This window comes from Anarhichas minor, unplaced genomic scaffold (assembly GCF_050575085.1).
Source record: "Anarhichas minor isolate MPS153535 unplaced genomic scaffold, ASM5057508v1 ptg000136l, whole genome shotgun sequence".
Taxonomy (NCBI): Eukaryota; Metazoa; Chordata; class Actinopteri; order Perciformes; family Anarhichadidae; genus Anarhichas; species Anarhichas minor.
The window spans coordinates 3,527,906-3,550,896 of record NW_027466582.1 but is presented as its reverse complement, the minus strand read 5'-3'; the positions used below and the strand labels follow the sequence as shown (position 1 = coordinate 3,550,896).

At 42.8% G+C, this 22,991-nt stretch overlaps 1 protein-coding gene across 1 annotated transcript in view; it reads left to right on the top strand.

Moving 5' to 3' along the window:
- Window positions 1-22,991, top strand: part of LOC142942177 (MAM domain-containing glycosylphosphatidylinositol anchor protein 2) — a 153,440-nt gene that overhangs the window by 62,889 nt on the left and 67,560 nt on the right. The window contains exons 4-6 of the mRNA XM_076084400.1: window positions 11,513-11,709; window positions 15,886-16,024; window positions 16,276-16,545. Of these exons, the coding sequence (XP_075940515.1) occupies window positions 11,513-11,709; window positions 15,886-16,024; window positions 16,276-16,545 (606 nt within the window). The remainder of the gene's footprint in view (window positions 1-11,512; window positions 11,710-15,885; window positions 16,025-16,275; window positions 16,546-22,991) is intronic.

Genomic DNA, 22,991 nt, shown 5'->3' with positions numbered 1-22,991 from the left:
TGCTGTGCAGATGATATTAATGTGGTCTGCCTAGTCAGCCAGTGCCAGTTTGTCAGTGGCTGTGAAATAGTAAGAATCAGGTGATGCATATACTGTATTGTGAGAAACAACCCACCGAACTGTAGATATCAGTTTACTGAAGCTTTCACACACATCCTCACTCCTCCCTGATATTTCTCACTACATTCCCTCAAAAGAAGGATTAGAATAAGACAATAGCCTGCTTTCTCTGTGTTATCTGTGGCAGGACTTACTTCACACTGCTATTGCAGAAGCCAGAGAATTTTAATGAGGATACTGTGTGTTTGTGTGTGTTTGGCAGCGCAAGGGGCTCCAGTCTGAGCTTGAATCATGATTTTGGCAACGGCAGCGTTCATCTAGATTTGAGACGTGTGAATGTGTGTGTCCATTTCTTTGTCTGCTCATGCGTGCGAGAGGAAACAAAAATAGAGGCTGCCCAATGGGTTCAAGCACATGCTTATGCATGAACACACTCTCCACCAGTGAGGTCCTGAGTCACACACACACATGTCAAAGGCTTAACTTGTCTTGGCATATACGCCTCCTCAGCTGTGCAACGCTGTGCAGCAGCATGCGGTGTGGGGCCGACTTGGGGAAGTGTGTCCGCTTCATGTTTGCCTTCCATCGATGGAGTTCATAGAGGAGCTCGGAGACCAAACAGCAGCTGATGGTGTTTGTTTAGCGGCCATGCTGGCTTTATTTTATCCAGTCGGTCAGTATAACTGGCGCTTCCTATCTCATCAGGTGTCCAATTCGCGCCGCCCTGCTGCAAGGAGCCTGAGTAAATGTGTGTGCAGAGCAAGGGAGGACAGAGGGTTTTGGAGAAACACTGAGTCACAGAAACAAGAAACACGGAACATGGTGATGAAAATCGAGTTTTGACTGTGGCTGATGCGGTTAATGTTAACTCCTTTGTCCCGTCATTACTGGCATTTGCACCCTGTGCTTGAATTTATATAGCATGGAGAGGCTCTTTTAAAGTGACTTAGTAATACATTTGGGTGTACAGTGTACAGAAGGTAGTGTGTGGGATGGTGAGCTCAAGAGAGCCTATCGATTAGTGGGTTCAATTGTATGAAGCAGTCTGCTGCAGGCTCAATAGGATGAGTTATGACTCAGATTGAAGAAGGATATAATTGTTAACTGGTGGACTAGCTCCTAGTTATATACAATAAAGCTTATATTTTGACAGTTTCATGGATAAAAGAATAGATCGATCCATCCCTCCAGTAGTCCACCCACTATACCTTCTTATCCTATTCAGGGTCAGGGGGATTTAAAGCCTATCCCAACATGCGCTGGGTAAAAACCAGGTACACCCTGGGCAACACTATCATTCACAACCAAAGGTACTTTAGATTTAATTCATCCCCGCTGCTACTCCGTTAAGCTGTCAGACTTACCATGGAGCCCACACTGTCACTAACTGTGCTCCCTGAAGAAATATTGAATTTATGGAAAAACAAATCAGAAAGAAGCAGACAGAAGGGTTTATACACAATGTCAGACTGATTCAGCAGTTTAAACAGGTTAGAAAGGTAAAGATAGAAACTAAAGCCTACAGATCACAGTGTAAAAGTGAAACACCACATCATGATAATCGAGACATTAAGGAAACATTATTAAGGAGCAACACTGTTCCTGTAAAGCTGGGGAGGTCTTTATTCACTGTAACGATCATTTAAAAGCAAAAGCAGCATGTGTAGATGTATAGTATATATTCAGTCGCTAGCGTAGCATAGAAGTGCTAATGCTAATTAATGATGTGCTAACGTACTCTGCTAAAGTTAGCGTCACAGGTTTTTACGTAGAAACGTAAGGTTTTAGAATCGTATATCTTCTTCCAACCTTTCAGGGTAACGAGGATCACTTTGACCATGACTACATGACTACATGGCTCAAAATCAACAACACCGGCCTGAAAATGAAGAAAATTGTTCGCCCTGCTATGTTGCTGTTGCTACTTCTGTCAAGAAAAACACACTGTTTAATCAATTTCTTACAGTTAAGCCCCTGTGTTTTTGGTTTTAGAAAGGCTGAAAAGAAAGTTTCACACTCACTATGGCCCCTATTACTGCTTTGACATTTTGAGGAATTCAAAGCTTAACAGACCTTGGATCATTGTGATTTGAGGGAGAGGTTAAGCAAACGATTAATTCCCCTAACTTGCCTGTTCTTGGACTATAAAAACATTCTTGAGAAGAAGAAATAAAACAAAATGGGTCTGAAATATTTCATAATTCTTATACCATCTATTTGGAGCGTATATTTTGTGTATATAATACATTCCATGCTCTTCAAATTTCAACAAAACAAAACCACACATGACATCTTCATCAATTCTGGGATAACAAAACGGGTATTGTGCGAGAAATGGCTGAGGAACTCAATCTTGATACCTCAAAATGATGTGATCTCATGATACGAGGTGATGTATTATACAATCTTCTGAAAAGATCCCATAATGTATGTAGACAAAGATATATGTGCAGCAGCTCTTAAGTGCTTTTGGATGTAAATGACCTGCTGTGATGAATGGTGTGATACGGCCACGGTGAGTTATCTGAGCCTTGTTTGAATCAGGACAGAATGAATCAGCACATTATGTGTACATTATGTAAATGTTTGCAGGTTTGGTTAATGGAGGTAAAGCCAGTTCACGACTGCCCATTACTCTTTCAATGACTTGCTCTGGGGAGGGGCCCTTAATCAGAGTAGTGGAGTCAACCTCATCTCTTGCCTCAGTTTTTCCTCCCCATCAGGAGCTTAAAACACACTAGTGTGTTTGTGTGGTGTATGCTAATGTGATTATCTTGTTCAGAATTTCATTCTTATCTGCTTTTTGTTTTTGAACATTTTCTCTCCGGGAGAGGAAAGGCCATGGATGATGCACTGACTGCGTTATTATTCATCTTTTCGCCAGTATGTTTGGATAAGGGCCACAATATCCAAATTACAAGATCAGTTTTTACAGTGGGAATCATGGGAAATGATGATATTGATCTTGAGTTCTACTACTTATTTATATAACAGAACTTTATTGAGCAAAATAAGTATTTAATGAGTGCCTGTAAATTATATGATGTTATTTGAATCCTCATAATAGTCTCATGAGGATAGAGGGCAAAAATGTGTGAATAATATTGTTAAAACTAATTAAAATCATGCAGAGCTTTGGTTTTGTGTTAATACCAAGGAAGTCCAATGAGACAAGAAATGAAATACTTGTTTACTGAGTTGTTTTGAGAATGATACGAGGTGATGGAAAAGATAAAGAGAATCAGTAATGATTGAATGAATTGTAACATCATACAGAACACTGCATTAAAGACACAATCAGAGTATCTTTATATGATGTAATGTCTGGACACAAACAGGACGTTGTGGCAGGAAATAACGCAGTAAGAGATCATCAAGATCAAGGAGTATCAGTTAAAGAAAGAAAGTATCTAGTTTGATGTACAGAGAAGAGCAGGACTCTTTACATATGTAAAGTGTCACCTTCTGCTACAGTACAAGTTCACTGTTGGAGATTTATTGTGTGCTAGAACGTTTCAATGCCAATTTTATTGTGTCGTTAAAGAAACACAGTGTGCCCTAGTACAACAGACATTACAGTTAGTAGTCAAACAAGCCTCAGCACCTTGGAAGCAGACCTGCTATCGAGAACAAATAACGGATAAAGTAGCTTGCTGTTTTCTTGGATACAACAACAGAATTTCTTTTAAATCAGTACATTTTCACATTCTGTATTATAGCTCACATAGAAGACATGAACCTATCACGTGTCCAAATTGCACCAAACAATGGCACTCATCGTCCTTGGGTCCCCAGCAACCGCAAGTGTGAAGTAGATCGGCTGGACGGTTCTCGAGATAGGCAAAGGACACACACACATTCAGAGATTCCTATAGTTAGAGTAGTTCACTGCCCTTTGCGGGCGATTGATTGCTTGGCTCCCGGTAGAGACGGTTTCACAGTTGTGAATGTTAACGTTCCAAATGTGTCCCAGTTTATTCCCAAGCTGCAATTCCGTTGAAACGGCACGTGGCTGTTTGGATCACATGGCCGTTCAAAGCAGCCGCATGCTTGGTCCTGGGAGTGCTGCGTTGACTCGAGGGGAAAAGAAGGGAAGAGTTTAGTTGTAACATTTGTGCATCCAGCATCCAGCAGCAAAAGTGATCACCCCGCTGCAGGTCACCTGCTCTGCTGTGGCCACGCCCCCGCTGCTTCACAGAGTGCTATCACTTGTTAATTCAAAGTTTATTAGTATTGAACGTGCCGTGGATTCAAATTGTACCAAATTCGACACGGCACTCCTTTGGGTCCATCGCAATACACCCACCAAGTGTGAAGTAGATTGGATGAGCAATTTTTGAGATATGCGAAAGACATACCCCCATACAAACAGACTGAGATTCCTTGCTTTATAGTTGGATGCTTTCACATTCAGGAAAGGTCTCCTATCCTCGGTTGGTCTTTGTCCAAACCAAACAGAGGAGAAGGTCATTAGGCCGAAACCAGAAAAGAACTCCGTCATGTCGCTGGCGCTTTGCCTCCAACTCTAATGGTTGGTTTCTAGGTGGTTGTGTTTAGATCAGTGGTCTGTGGCTTGCTTGTTTTCTAGGGAGATGAATTAGAGAGGAGATGAGCTGAGGCAGACGCCACTGTCTAAGGGCGAGGATGAAGAAGAGATTTCATTACTCCTCACCCTCTAACACACACACACATACACACACACACACACAGAGTACAACTGGGCCTCATTATTTCCTCATCTCCATCACTGGGAGGAAGTGAGGGCCTGCAAGCTCTGCTGTGAGGCTGCTGACGTCTGCCCCTCCATTTATCACATATATTGTCCATGTGTTCACACACACACACACACACACACACACATTGGTCTCGTACACACCCGCACAGACACCCAGTGTTCCTCCAAAGACAGCATAATTGGAAAATCACTGTCACTGAAGAAGATGGAGGTGAACCAGTCCTAAGTGGGCTGTAGCTTCCTGAACACAGCTCCAGCTCTTAAAGCAACAGCTTCAACAGCACAGTAAAAGTGAAAGACGACTTCATCTGGTTAGAGGGAAACATGGTCCGCTCTTTGAGCTTAAACATCATCTATTTGCATAGTTTTGACTTTAAGGGAAAAAGAGCAATCAAAAGTCTATATCCAAGCTCTGGAGGTTTGTTTATAGCACAAATGAAATGTTTGTATTTTTACATCCATACTGCACATTGTCTAAATCTGTTTTTTATCTACACATTAGCAGCCAGTAACTTGAGGGGACAAGCCCACTTTACTATACATTAGGAGTTTCCAATTCTAACAAGACCATTGTCCTCTATACAGTATATCTGTTTAGGCTACTCTGCCACCAACAGTGTAGCAAGCTGTATCGTTGGCGATCGCTCCATTGACTCCATTGTGCATTGCCACTTTAATTGGCAGTAATTACACTTAGCCAGGCCTGATGACTGTAGCCTCAGAGAGGGAGTTAGTTACCATTACCTTAATGCTCAATGCATATCCTGAGAGAGAGAGAGAGAATCAAGAAAAGGTGATTTGTTTTATAGTCCAAGTTAACGCTGGAATGAGGAAATGCTTAATGAATAATTCAAGACTTGTTACACAGCACCACAGAGGCATGCCAAACAGCAGCCATGGCAGGGGTGGTCTGTTGCCCTTTACAAACCTTAACCCAAGTTGTACAAACTCCCCCTCACTGTGTTCCTGGCAGAGAGAGAAGAGCCGCCTTTATAAACCCCCTTTACAGTGTATTAAAACAGTTGTTTCGACCCCTGGCAACTGACCCACTGATTCAATTTCAATTCCAAACTTCAAATATTAAAGCGTGGATGGGGAGTTGTGTAACTCATTGCTCCCTAAGACACACACACACACACACACACACACACACACACACACACACACACACACGCATACAGCCACCTAACCCAGTAAACCCCCAATGTTCTATTATTGTGCCACAAGGATTTGGGTATTCACTCTTGTTCTACTGATGCAGCCAGAACAAAAACAATAATTTGTTCTTTTCATTTAGAATCTTGTTTCATTACAGAAGCAGCTAATTGGGTATGTGAGCAATGTTTGCACATTGTTATCTCTCTTTCAATGCTTTCGCTTTAAGCGCTACATTTTAAATCATGCTTATTAAAATGACATGGAGTGAGTGCCTTAAATGCATGTCACAATAGAAATCACAGGATTGAGTGCATAACCTCTGTAAACATACTCTGAATGAAAAGAATACGTATTCACCGATACATTTAAACAACTTTTTTTTTTAAATCCATAAAGAATAATGTTTATCTGAATTCCCTATGATGTTTGATGAGAGGATTGCTACACTCATGACTGTACGGTTAATAGGAAGCTACATCCAGCAGCTGGTTAGCTTAGCTTAGCACAAAGACTGAAAACAGGGGGAAATGGCTAGCCTGGCTCTGTTCAGTAACAAAACACATTATATGTTACTTGTTTGATCTGAATAAAAAACAAACTGTAGATTTGACAAGTTGTGTGAGACTATTTCTTGGCTGGAAGTAAAGACTTTTTAGAACGTGTTGTCATCACCCTGACGTGAACCCAGCGATCACTCCAGGAAGTCACTGCTCCAGCCAAGAACTAGTATTAATACCCCCAGTGTTATTTATCCTTTGATTTATCTTTACCATGACGTCACTGTATTCTGAAGCTTTGACGCGCGTTTATGATCGCTCATAAACTATCATAATAATCATTATATACAAATCAACGCTGCACCATGAGCCATGTTTACATTACCATAATACGATACCATGGTAAGATGCACTCGGCTGTATAATGTGTCCAGTCACTGTGTGTCTTTCTCAACATACAAATGATACGCTGACAAATTCTGTTTTCACACACAGACTGAATCAGCCCCCCCCCCCCCCCCCCCCCCCTCACACTCGTTTCTCATGTCTCGGAGAATGATATTCAGTTTACTGAGATATCTCTGCTACACAGGCACACATCGTCAGAGTGGACTTATTGCAATAGCTGTATCACGCCCTCGCCCACCCTCCAAACACATCCATCCGCCGCCACAATCACACTTTAGTGTGAAGCAACAGCTGACGCCTGATAGATACCGCTAGCAGGAGCTGGTTATTGTGGAGTGTAGCCATGAGATAGAGGTCACTGTTTGCCACTGGGTTGAGAGATGGAGGGAAAGGAAATGTACCGACACTAAATTACATGCTGGATACACATATTCCATCAGAGGCCTCCACGTGAGATGGATGTTATATATCACCACTGCGCCGTTTTAACCTTTCGACCCACATAAATAAAATTCATTAAAGCACACCACTCAGCAAACGGAAATTACACACCATCTAGATCATGTTCTACAGTGCCGTCTTATTTGATGTAGTGTGTTTACACATAGTACACTGATGTTGCATATTACAAATTGAAGGTCTTCTTACAGTACATTAAACCCACACATTTTCCATCAGCGGCGTGGAAATATCTCATGCTTAACCCTCACTGCCCATTATCTCAATCCCTCATTTATCAGAGGCTTCTGTTTAGCTACCGGTGATATTTTTAAAGATCACACACATACTCCGGTATTCGCATGAGCAGACGCCTTTTAATGTGGTCGGAGAGCCAGAAAAGAAATTCACCTATTAATGCTTCCTATTTATGTGGAGGTGTCTCTACCTTTTTTAGGATTTACTTTTAAACTCCAGCTTTAAAAAAAAAAAGAGAAAAAAGAAGAGGCTTGAAGGTGAGGTCAGTCACAGGGCGGGTTGCCAAGTAATAACTTCTCTAATCACTTATGCCTCATGCCCATATTGCTATATAATAAAAAAAAAAACTTTTACGAGAGAGAAAGAGAGCAAGTCACCCTTATTTGGAGACAGCTGTTATCACCACCTCGTTAACGCCGCAACTCGATCACAGCAATTTAGAAGTTGACGCATGCTCTCGACCCTCCATTTCCTCCTTTTGTCCGTCTCGCTGTTTCTCGCTGTCCCTTCGCACACAAATAAAAGCAAATTGCTCGTCTTTGACGTAACCTGGCTGTTTTTTAACTCATGAAAGACGTCGCACAAATGTCTTTGAGGTCTGCGGCTCCCACTGGTAATCAAGCTGGCACGGTGATTAGGTGAAAATGAATCGCGGGCCTCTGTCGCGCATGGCTGACAGCCCGGGAGCCAGATAGGTGTTCTCTTCCCAGGTGATTTCGACAGATCAGGCAGAGAGAGTGAAAGACATCAAAGCAGAGGAAAAAAAATAGAAAGAAACTTGCATTAGATTAATACCCGCGAGATAGCCCAAAAGAGGTGTGTGTGTGTGAGTCCGTACAAGAATGTTGGTGTCTGAGTGGATTGGGTGTGGGTAGGTGGAGTGAGGTAATGTGTGTGAGTTTAGTGTCTGGTTTTTTTTTTTGGCAGGGGGGGGGGGCATGAAAGGAAGGAGCTATGGTTTGATGTGATAATGAAGCACCTTCTTTAATCCTCATCCTCTCTTTTATCCGATCCACTCACTTGTGCCTATTTGTCCAACAAATGTTTTGGTAGGCCCATAAAGCAGAAATCTCCATTCTGCTTTTCAAACAGGAATATCATCCGCAGGTTTTGTTCCACTCTTTCTCACCGGAGGGGATTAAAAGATTGGAGATTCTGAATTTTACCCTTTTTCCTGCTTTTCTTCTGAGAGCCCCTCAGACACGCAATGTGTCTGGCGTTTGCACATTGGTGTGTCATGTTGCCCGCGGCCCCTGTGTCTTAATATCAAAGAAAACCCAGAGCTTTTAGACCTGTCATGCTTGGTGGGAGTGAGCAGGAGTGACGCTAAGGTTAGCTCGCTGGAGCGTTTAGATGTACATGGGCAGATTTACCGGCCTGTGAACCCATAAACCTGCAATTACAAACCCTAACAACTCTGGCGCAGGCGGCCTGTACACCGCAGTTTTCCTCTAGGCTCGAGGATTTAAGCTTCACAATCAGTCAAGCGTAACTTCAGAAGCTAATTGCAGAAGAGTGACACACACACACACACACACACACTCACACAACATCCTTACGGGGGGAAAACTGATGGCGGAGGTGGAATTTTGTTTGAAATTCATCAAATTTTAATCCAGCGCAACATTTCCATATTTCCATATTTATTTCTTTATGCTCCTAGCATCCACTTCTTCTCTGCATATCATTTCGGCCCTATTAATAGCTCAAACCGCTGCAAACATACAGAAACACACACAACCACTCTTGTCGCCACAAGAAAAGAAAAGTAAAACATCCTATCAGGTCCGGTGCTCAAAGACACGGGCAGATAGGGCTGTCATTGAATCACTCCATTCCTGCCACAGTTGGTAAATTGACTGTTTGAAACAGATGAGGGGGGAGCTGGGAAGAGTCAGAGATAAGATGCAGCATTCTCACTTTCCTCCTCTCTATAATGAATCAGTGTATTTACTCAGCAATCTGCTTCTCTAAAATGGCACCGCAATCGCTTCGTCTTCTCCGGAGCGTTGTCACCCTCTCCCATGTTTCTCTCATACCCCCCCCCCCCCCCCCCCCCCCCTCCCCAAAGGTAATTGCTCTTACCTGAGACACTGTAATGGATCCTGGATGAAGTATTGACCGCTGCTAGATTTTGATTAAGGGGCTGTAGGGCAGAACATGTCTTTAATGAAACTGAGGAATCAGCATTCTGAGGCTGGAGGCTGTGCAGTGTGGCCCAGAGGCACCTTGATTAGGACCTGATCCTCAGCAAATCCAGAGGTGGGCCACAGCTACTGAATTAAAAGCGATGAATCCATCCATTAATAATACCGAAGGCGTGTGGAGTTTTTCTCTGGAGGCTTATAAGTGTTAAAGATTTGGGTATTCATTTAAGCGGTTTGCACTCGCGCTCACACATTTGCATACCGGCTCTCTCAATCACTCAGTCAGTCGTCCACCGTGTTGCTCACTCACTGACTCTCTCATTAACACAATCGCTTTCCCCTTCATATGCAAAAGGTCAGCCTTTATCATTTGGAATTTGAGCATGAGGGATAACTTGCATTAGCTTCTCTCATCCTCTCCCTTAAATTGCCTTTTTGCTTGTGTTAAAAACTGATTGCATCTATGACGGAGATGAAAGGGTAACAGCTAGCTCCCCACGTTTCTTTGAGCGTGCAAATGGACATAATCTAAAAGGGGAGTATTAGCATGCTAAAAGACACCACAGCCATGATGAACACTATTTGCCAAGGCTTAATGTGATAGCCGGGTAAGATGATTAACTTTGAATCCATTTAATCAACCACAGGCGCTTTCTCAAATAAGCAACTATCGAGCGTCGGGGTACAACTTCCCTCAGATCTGTTGGGAAATGAGTAGAGTAACAGATGTGTCAGTGCCTGAATCAGAGAGGAAGCCAGCCAAACATTACTCTTTGAAGTGACGGACATCAAATATTATTTTGTGCACAGTATTTGTCGTCCTCGCTCATGTTTGAAGCTCACGACGGGGTGAGACTTGGAACACGTAGCAGCTCGCTCATTGACTGGGAAGTCAATGTGCCCTTGGGCTGCATCCTATTGACTTAAGTAGTTCAAGTTGTGGGCTTCTCACCTCCCTTCACACATCGACTCCTGTGTGCACGCCGTTAACTGGCTCTCATGATGCAATGAGAATTCTGACCTTTTCGGTCAGACCTTTAACCACAATCAACACGGGAGATTGTGTTAACGGATCAAGGGAGTAGGTTTGCAAATAGATGGTATGGACATGTCACTACCTATATTTTGGGAGGACAGAATTGTCCCAACCAATATTTGAGCAAACTTCTCATATAGCGTTTGCATTATCTTATGTCTCATGCGCGCACAGAGAGTCCGAGGAGCAGAATCGCTTGTTGACCGGCGTGGAGAAATGCGCTTCTGGTGGGATCATCGGTTGTAGAGGTCACCGAGGTCCGGACCTCGGTAATTATTTCCTAAAAAAGCCCACCGTCTCCGGTTCAAACTGACAACTATCAATTAGACAGCTATCTGTGGTGGTGAGGTGACTAAAGAACGCACCACGGCGTCTCCGCTGCGCTCTTTGGCAGCACATCCATGGTCACAAAAATACTTGGTTATATTTGTACAGTTTTATAAGATATTATCTAAAACTATTGGCGCTCCGTTGTGACCCTGCTGACTACCAGTGTCCATTGCAGACCGTCCTGGCCCTCTCCTCTGAGCTCCAGAATGTAATGGTGAGACTATACCGATGAAATATTGAGCAGAATTTGAGACACAAAAGAGGGGAGAAGAGAAAACAAATGCCGACGGATGTTTTGACTCGGCAAATATATGTTTATGCGTGAATCGTGGTCTGTGTCACAGATTGATCTGAGGAGTCTTCTACTCATTTGCAAATTGAACGAAGTCACAGAACTGTGTTTATTGACAGCTTCCTGCCATCCGTTTGTGTGCTCCTCTCACAGACCTTGATGACCCGGTGGTGACGGTGCACCAGAGTATAGGAGAAGCTAAGGAGCAGTTCTACTATGAGAGGACCGTGTTTCTGCGCTGCGTCGCCAATTCCAACCCGCCCGTCCGCTACAGCTGGCATCGTGGGAGGGAGGTCCTGACGCAGGGCTCGGACAAGGGAGTGGAGATCTACGAGCCGTTTTTCACTCAGGTAAGTGTTGAGTTCGAGAGCCTCTTAAACTGTGGGAATTGCAAACCTTTGACCCAGTAATACTAAAAGTCAGCCGGTTTCAATTATGAACAAAAGCATTTAATACTTCTGATGCTAAAACAGTTGCATAGTGAAGTACATTATTTACAGTTACATAGAATATGACCCGCTCACCCCGGAAACGTTACCACCACACCGTGGAACAGGAGCAAGAGAACGGAAGTTCTTTCTCTCCCGCCTTACATAGTTCAAAAAACATCCCATAATGTCCGTAGTTCCTATTGGCTAAATCCAGCTGGCTCCTCCTCTCTCAGCCAGCTAGGACCCCCCTGGCTCGGGTGATGCTCCTTCTGCGTCCGCTGCAATTGCCTGTCTAGAAATCTCTGTCTATCCCTCTGCTACTCTTTACAGTTTAATACATTCAATGACTGTCTTTTATGGCTTAACACTTCTATGATAAACATACTATATAAAGATAAGGTTTTGCAACTTTTGGCAAAAACTTCACAAGTTTCACAAGCATAGAGCTAAAGGTGCTACAAATTCTACTAAGATACACTTCTAACTACAAATCACTTGTAACTACAAATCCTAAAACACTTCTACAATTATGAATCTTCTAATTATGTATTCCAAGACACTTCTAATTATGATTTCTTAATTATGAATTATTAAACACTATTATAATTTGTTAAAGCACAGTTCTAAACCCAAATTTCCTACATAAGACAGAGGCAACATGATGTGGATGAAAGTGTCAAATCAAGCAGAATATTAGACAGAAAACAAGATGTATCGTACTATTCACTAAATGCTTAGAGTTGATTATAAAACTTAAGGGCTTCGGCTATCCCGAGTCTTTTAATGTGGCTATATGCACCTTATGCCGTCTGCATGCACACTACAAAGGGAGGATAAATAGGCTGATACAGAAGAAAAGAGGATGCAACCATAATACGCTTTTGAAGGCATCGCAAAAGATGTGTTCATCAGGAGATACATTTGCTGAAGCTGTTACAGACAGCTCTCTCTCTCTCATACATTATTAAGAGATGCTCTCATGACCAGTGGCCTCCTCCTGTGTGTTACCAAAAAAAAAAAAAAAGGGAAGAGAAATACAGCAAACATTTTTGCTATGAATAGATTGAAGCAGCAGAGCAGGTTTAGAATTTGTTAACAAGATTCAATTCGTATGACACAATGCTCTCTCACAATGAGGGGCTGTTTGTATTCTCATGTTTGTTGGACTGATTTTTTTATGTGTAAAAACTATTGTTTCTGGTTAATGTTTCAGTCTCAATAGATGAAGTGAGCGAAGCATTTTTTGCTGAAACAAGACAATGCGTTTACAGCACACTTTAGAACTCTAAATGATGAAACCCTGCATGTTCAGGAAACCAATTTTGCTAGCCACGGTATTTTTATTATCACTAGTGATACAGTATATTGAGGAGTTGAGAAGTTCAGGGACTTAAACAGACACTAAGTATGTAAATGATGCCCTTCATCAACCATCTTTTGAGAATAAGTAAGAAGTGCAACAATAGAACACACCCGATCCTGCATGTTCACAACAGAGATGAGTAAGCCGCAGTAGCTAATTGTCAACAACACCACATCTTGTTACAAAGGTGACATATTGCAACGTGAAATACTGTAATGATATTGCTGCTATTCATTTGCCTACAGGTATTGGGACTATGAGTTTGATTCAGCTTGTTTCACATCCTTTCCCTGAACCCTATCTCCACCCCTTGCTGTGAAAGCTAAGCCGTACTCATTAACCATATGAATAGCAGTATCACTTTCACGAACCCGGTTTCACAAAGTTTCATGCATGTTGAGTAATTGCCGACACAGAGAGATCGCGTTCTCTTCACAATCACTTCCCTCAATAGTTGGATTTTCTTCGCAATTTGGAAATTGCGAAACTTTTCTTCTCAAAGGATTCAAATGCTAACAATAAAAGAACTGATCGAGCTTTACTCTGTCACTAGTAAGGGAATTGTAGTTTTTGAATTGATCGAGTTAAATGTGATTTGTATGTTGAACCGGGCAGCAGAGAGAATGGGAATCTTTAAGAAAGAGATAAAGACGTGCGAGAGAGGAAAAGAGGATTAAGAAACGGGAAGTGAAATTGATGTTTGGCCAAATGGAGAAAGATGGCTGCGGACTAATGGAGTGGGTAAAGGAGGCTGAAGAAGCTGCGCAACTGGGCCTCATCAGACACTCTTCCCTTCTCCATCCTGCTCTCCATACCTCTTTGCTCCTTCATCCTGCCCTCTATTACAGTAAAGCTTTAATTGCTTCTGGAAATATGAGCGCAACCCAAACTCCAGAGATGAGCTTTGTGACGGTCCAACCCCAAATAAATCCTGACAAAACTCCTAGTAATTTGCTCATATAAATGGCTAATAGCATTATTTTTCACCAATATGTCTGAACTTGCCTGAAACACACTCTCCGACAATAGAGTTACAGATTCATAGCTGACCAAAGCTGAGCCTGCGGGGCCGATTTGGAGTCCATTAGAGTGCCGCCAGGCTTCCATTTTGACCTGGCAGATTTGTGAATTAAGTTCATCTGAATACCTTCCTCCCTCCATTATTCTTCATTCCAGCTTCATTCTCTTGCACCTTTTTCAGTCTACCAAATCTTTTTTTATATTCCCACTGATACTGTAGAAATGCAGAGGTGGCATTTTAAACCCTGTATGGAGAAAGGGCTCATAATTAGGTGAGGCCCAGAGCTCTGCTTTTATTGTAGAAAATCGTCTGTTCCTTTCTCCTCCATTTTCCTCACAAAGTGCCAGAGAATAGGACAATTATCCAACATATAATGGAGCCATTTCTCCTCCCTCGTCAGATTCCCACTTCTTTATAGTAGTCGATATGTTTTGATGTTTACGATGGAGTTTGATGTTTTCTTGTGGTGTGATGTTCAGCTTGAGCATTATGTCTCTCAAGGAAGTAACCAGTTAGAAACATATTGCTCATCACCCAGCGGAGGCACACATCACATTTTTCTGTCGCTCTTTTGTTCAGCTTCCTCACTCAATTTCTTGCCCCCTATGAAGCCAAGTTAGTAGTTTTCCTGCTGCTAGCCTGAAAAACGCCCTCATTTGCATCTGTATTGCCATGCATTTTAAGTTCATCAAGCTGGTTGTGACTCTATGTCCCCAAAGACGCCCATTTAATGCCTCAAATATGTAATTTAAAACATGAAAGCAAAACTGTGGATTTTCACCTTACAGTGACAATGCACTCCTCCATCATTTCTTTGCCCTTTTTTCAGCCATAAGTCCCGTTCCCGAAGCTCTTGTGTACTTTGTGTAGCGTTCAATCTTTCAGTCGATATGACTATCAAATCCCCCTCTCCAATTCGGTTTAATGTGTTTGTCCTTTCGCTTCCTTTCTCTGCCCCTTGCATTTTGCAAATAGATTTTCCCTCCAATTTGCCCCCCCCTACTGAGAGTAAAGCTTTGCACTCTGAATACCACGGACCTCATCTCCTGATATCTGCTCCGAAGCAGAGGAGGTGACAGAGTAAGAAAGGAAGAGCAGTGCGGGGTCCGTCGCTAATCGAACACAATTAATTTATCCATGAGCCTCATTGGATGTGGAAGACGTGAGGGACTGCCATGTTGTGTGGACTGCCGCAGCGTGCGGCTGACTCGTGTTTTAATCAGTAGCCGCCCCCTCCGACCCAACACCCACACATTGGAGTCAGCCAGAACAAAAGGTTCACATCCTCATCACAGCCTCCTGGACGGAGCTCATGGTTGACAGGCCCAGCTGGAATCAAACACATATTATAAGTGAGCTAGCCGTTTCTATGGAGGGATCCCCTGCTGAGCCCATCCATATTACTGCAGCTGAATGGGGAAAATACTGCAGGGCCATTGACTGGAGAGTAATCCACACGTTGGTATTAAGCAAGTTGACACATCAATTTCCTTTAAAACCAACGCCATCATATATTTAGCTGTAATCTGCAACCTTCCCCTTTCATTTTGGTCGTCATTAAAACTGTATACATATTCATCTCTTTGACCTTTCTTTGGAGGTGTTTGGCCTTTGTCATCCCCGTCCCAGCGCCTAGTTTTCTGCATTTCTTTAACTTGATTATGTTGATATTTTTGCACACATTTGCATACCAGTGTTGGTTTGGTCTGAGCTGCAGGGGGAAACGAAGATTTTGAAGCTGAAGAACCTGCGTCCTCAGGACTACGCCAACTACAGCTGCGTCGCTTCTGTCAGAAATGTGTGTGGGATCCCTGACCGCAGTGTTATCTTCAGACTCACCAACAAGACAGGTACTTAAGACCATTGACTTTTCTACGTTATGATTTGATAATCTTACACCAAATTACTGTTTTTGCAGTTATTTTGATATTAACTGTGTATTGCTAAATAAATGCAGCTAAATCTATATACGTGTCCTAATAAATATAGCACCGGCATGGAAACAGACAGATGAAGTGAACTGACATATTCTGTAACTGTCATAACTGCCAAAATTGTCCATCTCCTGCCAATTAAGACTCCACACTGTCTTCCTCCACAGCCTCGCCGTCCATCAAGCTGCTGGTGGAGGATCCTATCATCGTTAATCCTGGCCAAACGGTGTCCTTGGTGTGCATCACCACAGGTGGAGAGCCGCCCCCCATTCTCGCCTGGATCAGCAGTAATGACAGCCTGCCACAAAGGAGCGTGGTGAAGGGGGGCACGCTCACCCTTCCAGCCATCAGCTCAGATGAGTCGGGGGTCTACAGCTGCGTTGCCAGCAACAACGTGGGAAACCCGGCCAAGAAGTCCACCACCATTGTGGTGCGAGGTGAGGAGTCCAAAAACCTTAAGTATGACATAAATACAGAATTCAAGGATAAATTATTGGCATTATGCAACAAAGGGTTGCAGTATGAAATGCAGTTGTAGCCTATTTGCTACACAAAGAAAGCAAAAACAGTAGAGCATTCTGTCGTGCATGACTGGGCACGATATTATTTCTTGTTTACTGTTTTACTTTTGATTAATAATTTAGTTAAAGTTTGCTTGTATAGCTTTATAATTAATGTATTCACAGAGTTGCTGAGTGTCCTTCAGATTATGCTCTTAGAGTTTGACCTGACAAAACACGCAGAGCATCAGATCTCACTGTTGGTTCTGCTCCGGCTACTTGAAGACCACCAAGGATAAACGCTGGAGGCAAAAGAGTGTGAAACCATTCATTAAAAAACACGGATTCAAAGAGGGGTTTACACAAATTTAACAAGGGCAGTGGGACGAGGGTCCATTGCTGCCTGTTTGCTCGTTAACAGGGTAGTATACAGCTGTAGCTCGTTACAGAAATGACCGTTATCAAAGTCCCTTTTTCCTGCATGTTGTCACATTGACTGATCTCTGTCAACGCGGATACGCAGACGGTGAATCGTGCTTTTAGTTGTCAACAGACACATGTTATGTACAGTAATGCTAAAACAACACTGAAGGTTAATACTCAAGACAGGATATTTTACCACCTGTAAAGAAAAGGCGTTTTGATATAAAACACGCACAGATGCGACATGACTCATGAGGAAATTAACTTTCTTAAATTGACTGCTGTTACTAAGCTGGAGGATTAAGGGTGGTGTGTGACTAGGCTTTCATCTGTGACATAACCGAGGATCCTAACGCCCTGAATGTGAAACTGCAGGAACCTCTTGCAGGTGAATAAAAAGATGTATTAATTAGTGAAAGCCTTACAAGCAATACAGCATTCAGGGGATGATCCAAAAGTGAATTTTAACTTTCAAGAGAACATCCCACACACACATTCTCACACACACACACACACACGAATGGAATCACATATCAGAGTTTAGCAGATTGGCTCAGAAAGTTTCTCACGGAGTTTCTCTCCTTTCATCTAAGAGATTAAGCCACAGCTCCATCATCAGGTCGCTTCTGTGCTCAACCTGTTTGGAAGCATTTATTTATGCAGCCATATATTCCCTGGGATGAAAATCAAATCATCGACAAATCACTCCTGATGGCCCCCTCCTGACAGATAAAACCCCGTCTCTGCATTGTGAAAGTGCCCATATAGTTGAGGACTTAGGAATTGAGAGGTTTACATCAAAGAGAAGGTGTCAGGTGTCACACGGCAGCAAATAAGTCAGAGCACACTCACCGCGGGCAATCGCTGCAATAAATATCACTCTCTCATTGATGTGTCAGACATCTGGAGATGACAATGGTTCTCATATGGGATCTTGATCAAATATCATTAAAAGTAAACACCCAACCTTCCTTAAATATAGATGATGTTTGCATCCACACTCATTGATCACATTTAAGGCTGCAGAGCAAAGTCTGTACTTGTTAAAAGTTAAACAGGACAAATATGCATTATTCTGCTTGACTGAATGTTTTGCAGCTGCAGATGTTTTCATGCAGTGCCAGGCTTTATGAATCATCAATCCAGATGCAAAAGCCTGATCATTAGCTCTTTAAAACAATCACACGTATAATGATGTATATGTTGGGTTACGTTTCTGATTCATAACCTTCATGCAAAAGTCAGACATTGATGAACACCCATTGTGGAGACATTGACCAGTATATTCTCCTAAAGCCTAAAAGCCCTCACCAACATGTGTGCGACTCAATCATTTACTGCAGATGTTTAAACGAAAGGCAATCAGACGAGAGGAGACTAAATAGATTAAAAACTAGTAAACGAGTAAATCAATTTGGAGTGAAAACTCCAGAGTGAGGGGGTGCTGTATGAAACACAAAAACTCTGTCCTGAGTCTGACCAACCATCACTGAGAGCACAATTTGGATCAGCATACTGAAATGACACGTCGTTTAGATGCATTGATTATCAAAATGATTTAGAAAGACAAAGACACACCTAAAGGACAAGACCATTTGAGGGAGACACTCTGAAGTCCAACAAAACATCACATGTCAAAATTAATTTTGAACCAAGCTGAATAAGCTCGAACAGACAAAAGCAGTACTGATTTAATGCTATTTCTGGGACAGACTGATGAACTATGAGAAACAGTCAGGATCGATGTCACATATCTCTCTGAGGCGTCAGGATCGGTCTCCTGAGTCTGACGAGCTGTCGCTGACGCAAATGCAATTTTAGGATCAACATGCACCAGATGACGAAGGGTGCGACGGTATATTAATAGACTACATTGTCTGTAGAAATATATCATAGATTTGATTTGTTTCTTAATAACATACAACCAGTTCAGCAGTGAAACAATGGAGACACACAGCTCTCTGTACCAGACATACTCATGGTGAAAAACAAAAACTGCTGTTACTGAGTGCATGAAAACAAGCTTGCAGCATCTTTTCATATTAAGGGGGCTGGTGGGTGGGATGGGGGTGTGTATAATGTCCACCTTTAGGAGGATATTTCCATCACCATAGACACTGTTAGATGTTTGAATTTAGAAGAAAAGGGTGTTATTCTTCTTTTACGTATAAACCCACCAACATAGACCAAACATAGACTTTCCCTGACGTGTGCGTTTGTTAATGGGTGGGCACAACTAATACTGGATTTTCTAGGCAGATGTTGATATTCGAGAGTTGAATTTGAATATACGAATCTTCCAATATTATTTTCTTGTAAATAATGAATAAATGAACAAACATATGAAACATTTTTTAAAAGCTACTATGAGGAACTGCCCCGCTTAGTCCTGGTCCTGGTTCTCCTGTGTCTCTCCTTCTCGCTGATGGTCTTGTTTAGTTATGTAGGTCATATAGAGGCATCTGTATTAAATTGAGACTGTTTTACAACCAGTTTAAAGTTGCTTTGAGGAACTTTAAACTACCTCAGAGTTTTTTATTCATTTTTTTAGGAAGACAAACTTTATTGATCCCTGAGGAGAAATTACGGTTGTTATTTTTACACATTACACACACACAGGCCGTAAATACACACACATGCACAAACAGGACCTACTCATGCATTAATGGAGAGATTCTCCACTCTATGCTCGGTACTTTGACCATGCGGGGGACTTGAACATGCGCCCCTCCGGTTCTAAAGCCAAGTCGCCACAGACTGAGCACCTACAACAGCGATAAGTACTAAGTTAGACATTTTACAGTTGAAAAATTAACTTGTCAGTCCTCTTTAGTTGACAGACTATGTACCCCAAACTTATCCTTGCCATTTCTTTACTGGAAATTGTTGTTACTTATCAGCTGACATCCACGGTCGTACAAATATACCCGTAATAAGCTCATATCAGCCGATATATCACCGCGGGTGACAATAGTAGTGGACTTTGGTGAGTTAACACCAGTGCAGACAGTTTTACAGACCACTTCCTGTCCCCATTAACTGGTTGACATGGCCCTTAAAATGACAAAGCCGACCAGTGAGAACACAAATGTAGGCGGAGTGGAAAAGGGTGAAGTTGTAGTGCCAAGAATGGGTTTGATCCTGTCTACTTTTCTTTACCCACCTTCCTCTTAGCATGCAAATCAATCATGCATGATTGCAGTCAATCTCTATTGAAATTAGACAGGAAACACTTTGAAATAACCACCATGACTGTAATCGTGGCACAATTGACTGTACTCTATTTCCCCCCTAATGCCATTCTATTGTGACTAAATGAATTCTAACCGGGTAGTAATTAAGAAATGATATCGTGCTTTGTTCTCCTCTAAATCTCCCAAGTTGCTTCTTCTCGATGTTGGCAAATTTTTTTATGGAAATCGTGGTCATATTTGCACGTGTAAATTGTGTATTCTTTTAATTGTGTTCGACAAGACATTCGGTACAGTCGCTCCACTGGCAACTTGTTACTGTCGTGATACTTTGAAGTGGGGAGAAAAGGAAAATTGAAAGAGGATAAGCCAGGCTCGAGGCTAGAGCGCAGGCAGACCTTTAGTTGCTCTTTGTTTGTGTATGAATGTGTGTATGTGCAGAAAAGAGAGGCAACAGAAAAAGACTGCTATCTGTGTGCTTATAAAACATTTTCTTCAGAAAATCCCGACTAGGCTACAAAACCAGGAGAAATAATTGCTCTGCTAATTGCTTAAGTATGTATGTGTGTGTGGCCATGAACGGCTGAAATGTTTGGAATTGCAAGCACATGGGAAGAATTGCTGCATCCGTCTGTGCATGTGTGAATATGTTTTGATATTCATGTTCTACATGTCTACATAAAATACCAATTTATTCGGTTTTTCTACACTGAGTGCGTGTTTTGCAGGGTCATCCTGTGGCCTCATTGTTGCATAGCTTGTTCACGCTCCTCTCCAGTCCTTGAGAAGCCCTCTCAAACTGCTGTTGCCAAAGGGGGCTGTGTGTGTGTGAAAACACACATCTCTCCCCAGCAGATGGTAGTTTCTCTGGCCATACTGTCCCACCAGCCAGACTGCCTTCCAGGGCTTCGCCATCTCCACAGCCTGCCCAGCAGGCTACTGGCATCACATCACCCTGCTGACCAGATCCTTTTTATGGATTACGGGTCCGCAACACGTCTTCAAATGCAGGTCAATACTCTGCCTTCCCCGGGCCACTTCAGTCCACTCTGTCCTCCACACACACACCAGTTTGTGATATATCCGTTGCGACAATGCAAAGATACTCTGCGCTGGTTGTTTCTTCCTTTCCTCTGTTGCTCAAATATGAGTCGGCAGCTCTCGCTTGGAGAGTTGGTGAATCGAGACAGGACTGTCTGTAGATGGTGTTGTTGAAATGGGCAGCTGGCCTCGCATTTTGTTTTCATGTCTCCCTGCACACAGACGGAGACTCGGTGCATGTGTTTCCCATCTTTGTGATGTAGAGAAATGAGCATTGCTGTAGCTATCAAAGATTGAAAATCAAACGCAGCCGTGTTTGCCGTCGGATTTTCTCGACAATTCCCCCGGGGGCTCCTAACAAATTCAGGTATGAAGCTTTCACACCCTAAGACATCCATCATTCCCGACCCGCTAACGTAGACACAACTTATTCCACGTACACACACTCAAGCGTAAACACAAAGTCAAACACACTCGCTACCATCCACACTTTGTAACTCTGATTGGAAGCTTGCTGTTATTTATAGAGAAGCAAATGCAATCTTTTTCAGTGTGAGCTCCCCGCCGTTTATATTTGGACTGTTTGGAGGGGAGAAAACAATCATGACGTGCCTGGTAAAAACCCGGCTGTCAGCATGTGAATCAACATGTGAATGACCCTTATCAAATTTGCTTTGGAATAAATTGGACGAAAGCTGAATACATTTCCATTCATGAATGCCAGATTTAATGGCTGGATGGCCAGAACTGGCACAGGCGGGCAGGTCTCTTGGGCTGCGGCCCTGAGGACCGCCTGTGTGTATTTGTACGTGTCTGTGCCTGTACATGTGAACGTCTCTGTCTTGTTTGTGCAGTCGGTGCATGTGAATCCTTTTTGACATAAATTAAAGCCGGAGGTCCGCCTGAAGGTTGAGAGCAACATTTAGGACTCATTTTCTTCCTGCCAAAGAATGGACACGTGTGAGTGTCCGTTATATGGTGAAGGTGCTGATGCATGGGGGAATGTGTTGCTGCTAATGTGAGGATACATGCGATAATAGGAAAATGAAAGGTGTTTTGGATGGCGGTGCCAGTGTGTGTGTGTGTTTTGAGCCATGCTAATGCCCGTTGTCCTTTTTTTTTTTTTAACCTTGAGCGGATGAGAGGAGGCAGAGGAGAGTGGCAGTTAGAGAGGCATCCATCTGGCTCTGAGAGATGAGTTCAGCTCCACCTGCTGATATTCGCTGCAAGAGTGAATGGAGAGCCCAGTATGACGCCTGCTGAGAGACGGTCGGACAGGAGCGACTGAAAAATGAGATGAACTGATGAGTAGAGAGGAGGATAATGATTCAGAGTGGGAACGGAGTGAGACACAATTTTCTTCGCATCCCAGAGAATGGCGGGGGAAGTGCTCTGGAAAGAGTGGGGGCACATTCAAACGTAATTTCTCCTGCAGTGTTGCAGCGTTTGTGTCTGTGCATAAGTGATGCCGTTGTGTCTTTGTCATTTTGTGCCTACATACGTGTATGTCATAATCAGTATGTCAGGGCTGTGTGTACTTTTGCCCTGCAAAGAAGCTCCCCCGAGTCGGTATTGTAATCCCGCCGTGTGACATCAGCCTTCTGTAGAAGGAGGCCTCAACCAGGGCTTTTTTCTTTGTGTGATTATCTGTGCTTTTCATGTTCAGGCCACCCATTATTCTCACAGGCTATTAAAGCTATGGAGAGTCATGCAGGCTCGCTGCAGGGA